The 11805-nt window shown below is 31.9% G+C and overlaps 3 protein-coding genes across 3 annotated transcripts; 1 reads left to right on the top strand and 2 right to left on the bottom strand.

Moving 5' to 3' along the window:
• The first annotated feature begins 3345 nt into the window (after positions 1–3345).
• Positions 3346–5885, top strand: LOC116337262 (serine protease easter-like). Its single transcript, XM_031761683.1, has 12 exons — positions 3346–3496; positions 3956–4125; positions 4184–4365; positions 4433–4476; positions 4549–4614; positions 4677–4706; positions 4777–5034; positions 5116–5132; positions 5227–5230; positions 5319–5450; positions 5530–5648; positions 5713–5885. The coding sequence occupies exons 1-12, from the start codon at positions 3433–3435 to the stop codon at positions 5758–5760; spliced, it is 1134 nt and encodes a 377-aa protein (XP_031617543.1). The 5' UTR covers positions 3346–3432; the 3' UTR covers positions 5761–5885.
• Positions 5886–7156: 1271 nt separating this feature from the next.
• On the bottom strand, positions 7157–8524 carry LOC116337562. Its single transcript, XM_031762235.1, has 7 exons — positions 8481–8524; positions 8145–8190; positions 7933–8074; positions 7789–7866; positions 7612–7716; positions 7490–7549; positions 7157–7434 (listed from the first exon to the last, which is right to left on the bottom strand). Exons 1-7 carry the CDS (start codon positions 8514–8516, stop codon positions 7299–7301), a joined length of 603 nt encoding a protein of 200 aa, XP_031618095.1. The 5' UTR covers positions 8517–8524; the 3' UTR covers positions 7157–7298.
• A 905-nt stretch (positions 8525–9429) lies between these two features.
• On the bottom strand, positions 9430–11743 carry LOC116337627. Its single transcript, XM_031762315.1, has 4 exons — positions 11630–11743; positions 10264–10634; positions 9572–10198; positions 9430–9459 (listed from the first exon to the last, which is right to left on the bottom strand). Exons 2-4 carry the CDS (start codon positions 10462–10464, stop codon positions 9430–9432), a joined length of 858 nt encoding a protein of 285 aa, XP_031618175.1. The 5' UTR covers positions 10465–10634; positions 11630–11743.
• Positions 11744–11805: the final 62 nt, after the last annotated feature.

Raw genomic sequence — 11805 nt, 5'->3', positions numbered from 1 at the left:
TGTTTCATTTTCTGTCGAGATCATGATGGCCCCAAACTAAACGAGTAAAATTGGTTTCTGAGATATCAATTTTATGTTTGTAAAACAAGCATATATGACAAGATATTTGCCTATTTTTTATTAGTCTTCATTTTTGTGATTCAAATGCATTTGGAGTTGAGATTTCATAGATATCAATGTCAAAACAAATGGACCATGTCATAATTGATGAAAAGATGAAAATAAATAAAAAGATCGATGGACTCCTGTTAATTCATAATTCCAAATTCTCTTTATTAGCATAACAATTCCAAGTGAAAGGGATTTGTTTTTGCATTTGAATACAATTTAAATTCATGAATACTATAAACCAAAAATACGAATCATCCACCACTGATAAAGGAATTTTTATATAAAAAACGGAAAAACTTGATTTTTTCCATAAATTTCACTAGACATTTGCAAGTAATTCCAAACAAAATGTGTGCTTTATGCTTGAAACGACTAAACGAGCTGGATTTTTTATGTCTTAAATCAACTACATACATTATATAGCCGGTGTAAATCTTGGTTCGTTCGTCGGCTAATTTTCATCGTTAGGTATGTCACATTTTGACAACATTCCAACCATTTTAAGGAGGAAAATGCATCAAAAACCATTTCAATTAATTCACAACAATAAAAGAAATTAAAAAATTAGTATTTTCCGTCAATTGAATCGCTTCATTCAAACTTCATTGAAAAATGTTATTATTAGCGTAGATTCGCTTTATTTTTTTATTTTCCAGCTATTTTAATTTTTCAAAGTGTTTTGTGTCAATCAAATTTCCCAGAATAGAATTTGCACTTCCCAAATCTGTGTGTAGCCTTCGTGTATCGTGTACAATATGAATATATAAAAAAAACAAATCGATCCAAATCGGATAGACAGATTTTTGTGAAGTTTTCAAATCTTTGGAGTACTTAATCAAAGCTCGGCCAATGGACGATATCAACTCTGTCTATATGAATCGAATCAGTGAGATGAAAAAAAATCTCTTAACTGCAAATATTTGTTTAACTTCAATGCTCATTTCTTCTCATGGTCACTTTGAATTTTAGACTTTATTCGGACATATTTTTGTGTGCATTGTACTCATTCGCCTAGATTTGATAATCACAGTGAAATCAAATTCTTAGTAAAAATCAAGCTTTTATCACTCGATTTGCTAAAACTGATATGTGACATAAGCTTCAAAAAAAACTTTTAAGTTTAAAGATCAAACCTCTTTTGTCTGTCCATTCAAATAGTTTTATTGAACCAATTTTGTCTACTGATCAAAAGATAAAATGAATTAATAAAAAAAAACAGCAGTGATCGAATTTTTTTATGTTTTTAGCTTTAAATATTTCGAAATGATGGAAATCTAGCAAAATTATGAACAATGTAAATATACAAATTTACCAAAAGAGACAAAAATAAACATTCATGAACAGAAAATGTAGCTTTTAATTTCGTAACTTGGATTAATTTAAACATTGTGAGGTCTGTGGATTGTAATTGGCAACACGTAAATAAAGGCTTCAATGTAAAACACGAGTTGCAGGAAAATCACAATTTGTTTACGTGTATTACCAAGAATTGTTGATTGTTGTTTGTTTTTAAAGAATATAAGGTAGATTATCAGTAATGTGAGACATCATGTTTATTCTTGGAAAATGATTATTTTTTTCTTTCTATCGATATCGTGGACTCGAAATGATTTCTGACGTAGGTACAAATCTTTTACAGGGTGTAACATAAGTAGATGTAGATATTTCTCATATTCCTTAAACTGTGAGCCACTCATTGAACTGTTAACATTTTTTTATATTCCGATGACATGCGGACGGCCATGATTAAATAACTTCCAACACCTCAGGCACAGGTTCTTTGTACAAAATCCAGACAATACATTTTGTCATCTGGATATTTCAGCTTATCTGGATGACGTTAGGCGATGATACGAGGTGCAAACAATATTAGTGATTGTTATAGATATAAAAATAATACCATAACTATATAACAATCATTTCTATTGTTTTCACTTCGGTTAACTATAAGTATATGAAACTGACTTTTGTCAACAACACTTTTTTAGTTAACTCTGAAACATAACCGACTATATTCGATTTCAATCATCTATTGGTAATTTTAACCGAATAAAAGTGATTAAAATTGACTTAATTTATAGTCAGTCAGTCATTTTTTTTTCACAAGGGTATGATTTCAATTTTTGTCTGGACCATATTCCATTTGTTTCATTTATATTCTCCTTGAAGGTCGTCGAAATTTTTTTTACAAATAAAAAAACTGCTTCGTCAGCTGATTAAAAATGAATTTTTAGATGCGAAATTTGAGAAAGATTCGACTTATCATTTTTTACTTTTGAATGTCAAAAACTGAAATCAGAAATTTACTTGAAAAACATAAAACAGTAAAACCTTTCAATAACGGAAAAAAAATGTACGCCGTTGTGAATTTCTATACAAAATGACACCCGCACAATAGCGGAAAATCAATGCATAGTTACCAGCTTCAGCATGGTTTTGATTAACTCGTTGAAATTCTTAGCTGCATTCTTGTTACTGTATCTAATTATTTCGATATCAAATGCAACTAACGAAAAATCTGAAAATCGTTGGTAATGGTAAGTAAAGAATAAAAGGGCAAGGTTTTACTGTATATTCAATATAAAGCGTGATAATAAAAACATCTCATGTTTCGCAGAAATGCTCGGTACAGTATTTTATTATTACTCGTTCAAAAAATTAGATTAAAAGCAGACAGAAAAATGCCAATATTTTTACCTATGCGATACACAAAAGCAATATGCCAATTATTATTGGATAATTGGAATTTCAAAATTCGCAATGTGGAAATGTTTTTTTTTTTCAGGTCAGCTCAAATTCTCTGATGCACTGTATAAAAGAGCAATTTTATGCATTCCTTTTTTATGTTTCATCTCATAATTTTTTCTCAGTTTGTAAGTCAACACCAAAATGGACCTTATTCGATTGATTTTAAATATTTTTCAGTTTTAATTGTTGTTCGCTCCACGATTATTTCTTTGAATAAAAAAATCTTTGAAAAAAAGTAAAAAAAAAATTGGAATTTTTAAATAATCCATCAAATAAACAACGTTCAGTAATTCACTGAAAATATAAAAAAGTCTGTGACACAATAATAATCATTGCTATTAAATTGATAAACTTTCGGAAAATACTGTGATTCACACTTATCTTTTTGAGCATGACGCTGGTGATACCAAAAGTAATTATCAAAAGTGAGTATTCGGTAAATATTAAATATTCATAGTGAGTAACAATTTCAGTGAGTGAGTGACACGAAATCGAACGGAACGCTTTAGTCAAAATACATTTTTACTTATATTTAATAATACTTATTTTTAATAATATAAAAATTGATCAACGATGAAGCAGCATTCGATCCAATTAGTCTTTTTATTAATATTCCTTATAGAATTTGGAAAAGCACGTAAGTTATTAAAATGAATAGAATAAAATCAATGTGCGCACAGTTTAATAGATGAAAAAATGAATATTCTATGATCTTATAATGAAAAAAAAAAAAACAATTATTGAACTGTCTAAGAACATCAAAGCCCACCAACACATTCAGTTTCCTTGTTCAAATGAACATTTTGCAATCAAGACAATAAAAATTCGATCGCTTTAATTTAAATGTTAAAAAAAAATTGGCACTCAACAAATTTGGATAACTTGAATTTCAAACTTTGAAACTACTCAAAAGTATCGTAAGAAGAATTGAATCAAAATTATGATGAATTATTCTCGTAATTTGGTTTAAATAGAAAAAACGAATTAAATCAGCTTATCGCATGTAGAAAGTTCAAATTTTAGTAAGATTAAAATGTTTGTCAAAAAACCTACATGAATTCGAATTTAAAATAATTTGTTATCATTTGTTTTTTAGTCAAAAATTCAGAACAGCGTTGTATAACGCCTTTTAAAAGAGCTGGTTTATGTATCGATGCTCAAAAGTGTCTACCTGTTTACAATTTGATGATAACAAATACAAAACTATCGAGATATCAAGATGAATTTCTGCGTAATAGTAGATGTGATCTCACCAATGCTTTAAAGGTAATTTCAATAACATATTTTACATTTCAAATGATTACACTTTAACAAAACCTTTTAGGTTTGTTGTCAATTAAACACGACTCCAACACCACCAACAGTCGATAGACCACCAATTCCAAAAAGACCAGCAAGACCAATGAAGTATCAGACTTCTTCGAATCTTTTGCCTCAGCCGCCGTATTGTGGTATTTCAGATACGGTTCCACTGGGCTCTCGTATAATTGGTGGAAAGGCAACCCAGTATGTATAGATAAATAGATATTGATAAATCTGATAAATACAGAATTAATTAGAATTTTTGTTACAGAATTTATGAATTCCCTTGGATGGTCTTAATCGAATACACTTTCCGTAAGTCAAATTCTTTTTTAAATGTCAGTAATTTATATCATTTCGATGTGATTAATATTTTATTGATTTCAGCTGATTCGGGTCAGAAATACTTAGATTGTGGTGGTGTTTTAATAAATCATCACTACGTTTTAACAGGTATATAACAAATATGAAAATCAATGAACGACAATAAATAACATTCGATTTCAAATTTTAAGCTGCCCACTGTGCGAATGACAAAACAAGCGGTAAACTAAAAAGAAAAAAAAGAAAAACGAAATATAGACTCATCGAATTGATATGATTTTTTTATGTAAGGCGTTAGACTTGGCGAATGGAACCAAACAACGAATCCAGATAACCAAGGAGCATTTCGGGCAGATCCGTTTTTAGATGTTCGAGTCGTAGATGTCATTCCACATGAATTCTACGATTCACATTCACTTGCAAATGATATTGCTTTATTACGTTTGGAAAAACCGGTTAACTATACAAAATCGATCAAACCCATCTGCCTCCCAAGTGCAGTGGGAATGGTCAACAAAATTTTTGATAACATTGGGTTAACCGTTGCAGGTATTATAAACAAAGTCTTCTTTGTAGTAATCGGTGTGTATTAATATAAACAAACTTTCTTTCGTCTGATCTTATCAACAGGCTTTGGGCAAACAGAGGTTGTTACACAATATATAGTCATGTCTTTACTCATAAAAATGTTCAAAATCTTAATTTTATTTGCTAATTTTTCCCCTTTTGGTTTCATTTCAGAGCGGTACGTTTTTCATTTTTTTTAAGACGTAGCTCCAGTCGCATTTCATTTTCATACATATTTTTTACTGAACATTTTGTTGATTTCATAGATATTGTAAGTAGCATCAAGTTGATGGTTAACATTGAAGGTTTCCCTCAAGATAAATGTCAACGTTTATATCGTTCCCTGACACTTAATCAACTGTGTGCTGGCGGTAAAGCAGATCAGGATTCGTGCAACGGTATTTAATTGAAAAAACAAATGTCATTTTAATAATCGAATTCAATTCAAACATTTATTGTTGTTTCTGTTGCAAATAGGGGACTCGGGGGGACCGTTGATGTGGACGCCAAACAACAGTAACCATACTTATTTAGTGGGTCTAGTTTCATACGGTCCAACACCGTGCGGTCAAGTGGACCTACCTGGCGTGTACACTGTTCGTTCATTGATTCATTTTTAAGAATTTTCTCAATTAAATTTCAATTTTTTTATGTTAACAGAGAGTTTCCAAGTACCTTAGTTGGATATACACCAACGTCTTACCATAAAATTCGTTCTTCGACGAACAAGATGCACAATTCGACTAGCAGACGATAATTCGACCAGAAATCCCTTTTGATTTAAATAAATATCATACTTTGAACAATAAAAGTCTCTGATATTATTATTCAAATTCACACTTTTTTCTTTCAATTTATATTGTTTAATCTTAAAAAAGCATGTTATTTTCTCAATTGATTAATAGATAGAATTTTACGATAAAAAAAAAAAACATTTATAAAAACTGTGAACTGACCGAAGGCATTCTGATTGCAGGTTTAGTATGGAAGAATGAAAAATCAGTCGTAATGCTAAAAATGATTCGAATGAAACTGTTTTTTTGTTGTTTTTATGTCTCAATCATTCTTTATCAATTTGATTCATCATTTCCTATTTTTTTGTCCAAATGCATTTTTTCCTTCTTTTCGTTACATCAAAAGTATTATTTATACATCGTTGTTTCTCGGTTGTAGTTTTATAAGCTTTGTTGGAATTATTTTGCTGTTTCAATGTGGCCTGTTCGGAAAACCAAAATTTAACTTATTGCCATAAATGGTAAATTTTCATTTTACCGTTCATTTTAGCATATTGAATCGGTCTTCTCTTATCGACGTCCTCAGCATTTATATTGGCTCCCTACACAAACTATGATTCAGCCAGTTTTGGCGGTGAATAAACATTATTATTATTATAATTCTTTCTGAATAGCGCTGCCATTAAAAGGTAACTTGTGAACGTGTAAAACGTACTACTTTATATGCGGCACCATATCTTTAGACAGAGCATCTCCCATTTGAAAAAAGATTGTCCATATATTGACTAATAAAATTGCCAACGAACCATTTGTTCAAAGTTCGGAAGCCTGCATTTTGCATGGGCGAACAAACAAGAAAAAACGATGTTTGAATGACCGTGTATTTTTCATGATTTACATTGAATGATCATTTTCTTGTTTTACATCATCCACGAAATGGAATTTGGGTGTGTTACAAACACCAAAAACAATATCAATTTTCGGTATTTTCGAGAATTACTCAGCCGTTCTACATACAACGTTTACACGGTGTATTACAACGCGGTCACCTTGCGGCAGAGCTACGCGTCAGTCGTATGTATTATTTATGTATACTATGCGAGACTCGATCCGCTCACACTTGTATGCGGCAGAGCTATGGTCATCGCTATATACATAAAGAATATATACGACCGACGCATAGCTCTGCCGCAAGGTGACCGCGTTGTAATACACTGTGTAAACGTTGTATGTAAAACGGCTGAGTATTATTCGATTGGTTTTACTTTCCAAAGAAACAATGCATGAAACAACGAGAATTTTTTTTGTTCAAGTAATATTATGTCTGTAATTTCAGATAAGTTAGGTATGTGAAAAAATGCTTTTTTGGCTTATGGTTTGAAACAATGAAAATTTTTATTTTTACTCTCAGTTTATAATTTGCTCCTCCGATATAAGATAAAATAAAATCAATTATGAAAAAATGGAGACCGTTTTTAGAAAAACTCGGGATATTGAGTGCATTAAATTGCATTATTGATCATCATAACCCTGTTGATGAACAACAACCGGTTCATGTGGACCATCTGCGCCCTTTAACTTGCAAATTGTTGTGTGTATATCGATGCAAACTCTCTGAATAAACTCTTTTGCAATATCCGACATTTCTCTGTAAAAGAAATGAAATTAAATAATTATATCATAATAACATGATTATGTCATACGGATTGTTATCGCAGCGTCGCTTTAACTCATCTCCAATTTTTTCAAGTGCGCCAATATCACTGAAATTCAAAATAAAGATTGAATATTTGTTAAAAGTCGATTGGAAAAATCACCAACGAACTCAAAAGCTAAACGCATGAAAAAGTGGTCCGGATAAACTGCATCGAAATCATCTATTACACTATTCACTCGTTGAATAATGGGATTTAAGAAAGAAAAAAAACCTCTGAAATGAAATTTAATTTGAAATTGAGTGCTTTTGATAATTGGCAATGTTTTTCTTCAAATATGAATTTACTCGTCTTGAGGATTCACTGGGGATCCATTGAATCTTTTGAACACTTTTGAATAGTCTTGAATTTTCATGCCACAGCATCTGAAAGTGTTGAAATCGACAAACTAAATAGGTACAACGATTAAAAATCAATATGTCCGGGTTCACCTTTCCATCCATGTAGTGCCATTGTATTCGCTTGCAGCTTTACCAATATTTTCAATGCCAATGTCTGTTGTCATCTCTCTAATCATTCCACTTAAGGATGATACTGGGAAAAAAGGCTGTGAAGCCGATATGACGTTCTTACCTAAAAATTGTTAAACGTTTTAAAACACAAAAATGTCCTTGAATCGAAACCAGCGGGAACCTCATCTTACTTTTATGTTTACCATTACGGGAGCTGCCAGGTGAAGCACAGATCTCCTATTAAACAGATCATTTTTGTGCATAATAAAATATGTTTATCTATAAATTAATTCAAATTAAGAGTGCGATTTTCTGAACGCTAAAAATGTATTTAAATTATTGCTGGACGGACAGACAAAATTGACTTTTTTTCGAACACGTACGTCTATTTCTGATTCTAATTTGAAAGCTCTTGAAAATGCTTTACAATTGTAATCCATGGACTTTATGACATTTTAAATAATTTCCCAAATTAATAGACCCTACTACAAATATCGAACAATATTCTAAGCTAACTCTTTACTCACCAAAGTAATAAAACACAAAACAATGAATAATTTCATCTTTAAATTCAAAACACTTTTTCGTTATTATCACATTTTTGCTGGTATACTACAATTTATATTCAAAAACCAGCATTGTAAATTTACAGTATTTGTTGAATATGAAATATTTTAAATTTTTCTTTTTAAATTTTGGGTTCATCAAATAGATTATTAAATTGCACGTGCGAAGCAATATATTGACTTAGCTTCTAAAACAAATACACAACTCATACGAATAAGGAGTTTACACTAAATAGACTCCAGAAGAAACGTTTTAAATAAGTTTTTTTGTTGGAATCTTCCAACTCTTGATAATTTTTCTAATAAATGTAGTAAAAAATACAAACTTGTTGAAAATAAGCTTTTGATGTTCTATCATTGTAGAAATACCAAGTTAAACATAATTACACATACGAACGGTTTTTTGATCAGGGGGGTCAAATTGGATGTATATTCGAATGTCCGCACATGTGAAAGTCGAAACTTGGGACTAGGTTTAAATAATTGTACCAAAAATGTACTTAATTGTACCGCTAGGGGACATTCGTAGCAATTCTAGTAAGCTAGTTTTATTTACGTATTCGCTAATCGCTTACTAGTATTACTAGTGAGTACACTAGTGCTGCTAGTAGCTGCTAGTTTTTCTAGTGTTTTGAAATTACCTAGACGTATCGTATGATACATAAAAGAAAGGTGACCGGTCATATTTTCCCCGGTCACAATTTCCCCCATACAAATCGAATGGAGAATTTATGTCCAAAATATCAAAGAAAATAATTCCTTATAAAATTTGATCATATTTTCCCCAAGAAAAATATTTTATATTCGGGAAATTATGGCCAAAAATCCAAGGAAATTATTTCCAGTTCGGTTTGGACATAATTTCCCGGGGAAAATATTACCAAACTGGTGGGGAATTTATATCCAAAACTTAATGGCCACAATTTCCCCATACATTTTTCTGAAAATTTGAGAAATTGTGGCCAAAATTCGAAAAAAAATCACAATTTATTTGTGTATGTAATTTATTTGAACATAATATTTTTATATCAATCAACGTAAATTTTTTCTACATGCATATGGCTTTTTATGATTTGTTGGCATAATGGACATTTAAATTTTGGCTCAATATCCCGTCGGCCCAACTCGAATTCAACCAATTTATCATTAAAATATTTTTGTTCCATTTCAAAGCACTTTAAACAATATTTAAAATGCCCACACGAAAGAAGCACATCGCTTGTTGCTTCAAGACAAATTACACAGGTCTTGCCTGAGATTACAGAACTTCCTGTGTCGGATGAAATGGATGCAACTGGCTCGGTTTCTTCATCTTCACCATCTGATATCCCCTCATAACCGAAATAGAAATGCTCGTCGCTAAAAATGTTGTTATCAGGGCATGTAACTCCATTCAAAAATCCGTCAACATCGATTTGCTTACTGTTCAACATTTCATCCATTTTACTAATTTTCTCGTCGCGAAGACGATAGTAGCGTCGTTGCAATGGAGGGTTTGCAGTTGTGAACAGTAACCCAAACTCGCGACTTTTGTGAAATTCTTCGTCTCGTAAGGCGTTGATAAGAACAAAAAAGTTCGCATGGGAAATGATTTTTCGGCCGAGATATCCATTGTACGCCTCTACAGCAGTTTGAGTACGCGTGATAAGCCCATACACTGAAATTTTTTCAGCTCCTTCCTGTTAAAGAAAAGCGGATTAAAATATGCCAACAAGTTTGTTTTTATTTTGACCCATTCAATTACCTTTCGAAGCCATTGACGCTCAAAATATGCCAGATACGTTTGAAATTGTTTAAATTTAGATAGGGCAAGTGTCTTCAGCTTATGAAAAGCCGCTACTATTAAATCTGATGGCAGCAAAGGCAACGCTAATAATTTCTTGTAAATTGTACGGGCCTCTCCATTTCTCTGGATCAGCTTAGAGAGTGCGCTCAACTTCGACATGTTTTTTTTTTGCTGCTTGTGTCAGGTGAAACCAACAAGTCTTGTGCTCGCAATTTGGGTACACGGATTTTAAGGCATTTCTCATTGGAATCTCAAAATCGGTCATGAATGATTTGCACTGCAGTTAACATTTCGTCATGTTATTACACGTAAATAAACGGAATTGTCTTCTTTCAGAAGAGAAAACAAAAAAAATTACTCAAATTTATCGGAGACATGTGTTGATTTTTTTCAGTATCATATTTGTGTAATATTTTGTCCATAAAGCCGATTGACATGCTCATTTTTAAAAGCATTTCCAATTTGATCAATAGTTTTCGGTGCAGGTGGCATGGTTTTATTGGCGATTTGCTACAATCACTTTTTATTTTGTTAAGCACGCATAACTTTTCTTATTCATCTTCATTCGTAGCGTGAATATGATGGACATACGGAGAAGGTAACGAACATACTTTTTTTTTCCATATCAAGATAACAGTGATCAACAGTAATGCTTAAGTCGCTTGCAAACGAACCAAGTGAATAGCGGAGACGCACGATAACGAAGTGAGTGTATTGCGGCAACGGATAACAACGTTCGTTGTCGCTATTCACTCACTTCGTTTTCGTGCGTCTCCGCTATTCACTTGGTTCGTTTGCAAGCGACTTACGCATGCTACAATATATTTTACATGCCTCAATTCATTTGCTTTGGACTATAAATTATAGTCTATAATACGCTAGTGCTTGCTAGTCGCTGCTAGCTGCTGCTAGTTTCACTAGTTTTTCTAGAATGAATGTCCCCTAGTTGTACCGCAATTTATTTTTAATTGTACCTTTCTCGTTTGGATAATATTTGAGGTTCAAATTTCGGGGCACTTCGATTTGCCGGTCAACTAGCCAAAATAAAACTCAAAGATATTTTTTGAATTTTTATGGCTGATAATAATTGTACCTAAAATGTACCTTCTTCTGCAGAGCATGTCCTTCAAAATTCACGGGGGGTTTCCCGAAAAAATGGCAAAAATGAAAATCAACGATATTTTTCATTTCGGGCCAACTCAATATTGTGATAGAATGACCTCACTCAATCTAATTAGGTATATTTTGAGATGATATTATTAGGAATAATATTCACTTTTTCTAAACTTCGGCTTCAAATGGACTTTATGCACTGGCTACTTACGTGCAATTCCTAAGCTAATTAAGCACATTAGTAGGGCAAATTATGATATTGCTGCATCGTTGTTGACTTTGATTAATGTATTTTGATGTTCAATTAATCAGTTCAATTTCAAGTCGATCACTGCATGAACGTAAATGCTTTCAGATCTTTATATAGGCATAAAAACGTAGACCTAT

The sequence above is a fragment of the Contarinia nasturtii genome, unplaced genomic scaffold (genome assembly GCF_009176525.2).
Source record: "Contarinia nasturtii isolate CC-2019 unplaced genomic scaffold, AAFC_CNas_1.1 Cnas_scaffold_78, whole genome shotgun sequence".
Taxonomy (NCBI): Eukaryota; Metazoa; Arthropoda; class Insecta; order Diptera; family Cecidomyiidae; genus Contarinia; species Contarinia nasturtii.
This window is presented reverse-complemented; position numbering and strand designations above follow the sequence as displayed.

Bases quoted from the DNA above. Each gene is read 5' to 3' on its own strand.
- LOC116337262 (XM_031761683.1), top strand. From the start codon at position 3,433: ATGAAGCAGCATTCGATCCAATTAGTCTTTTTATTAATATTCCTTATA. The intron at 4,477-4,548 runs GTAAGTCAAATT...TATTGATTTCAG, and splicing joins CTTAATCGAATACACTTTCC to CTGATTCGGGTCAGAAATAC. The intron at 4,615-4,676 runs GTATATAACAAA...TCAAATTTTAAG, and splicing joins TCATCACTACGTTTTAACAG to CTGCCCACTGTGCGAATGAC.
- LOC116337562 (XM_031762235.1), bottom strand. From the start codon at position 8,516: ATGAAATTATTCATTGTTTTGTGTTTTATTACTTTG. The intron at 7,717-7,788 runs GTAAATTCATAT...ATTTCATTTCAG, and splicing joins CCAGTGAATCCTCAAGACGA to AGGTTTTTTTTCTTTCTTAA. The intron at 7,435-7,489 runs GTATGACATAAT...TTTCTTTTACAG, and splicing joins CGACGCTGCGATAACAATCC to AGAAATGTCGGATATTGCAA.
- LOC116337627 (XM_031762315.1), bottom strand. From the start codon at position 10,464: ATGTCGAAGTTGAGCGCACTCTCTAAGCTGATCCAGAGAAATGGAGAG. The intron at 10,199-10,263 runs GTAATTGAATGG...TTTCTTTAACAG, and splicing joins AGCGTCAATGGCTTCGAAAG to GAAGGAGCTGAAAAAATTTC. The intron at 9,460-9,571 runs GTAGAAAAAATT...TCAAATTTTCAG, and splicing joins TCATAAAAAGCCATATGCAT to AAAAATGTATGGGGAAATTG.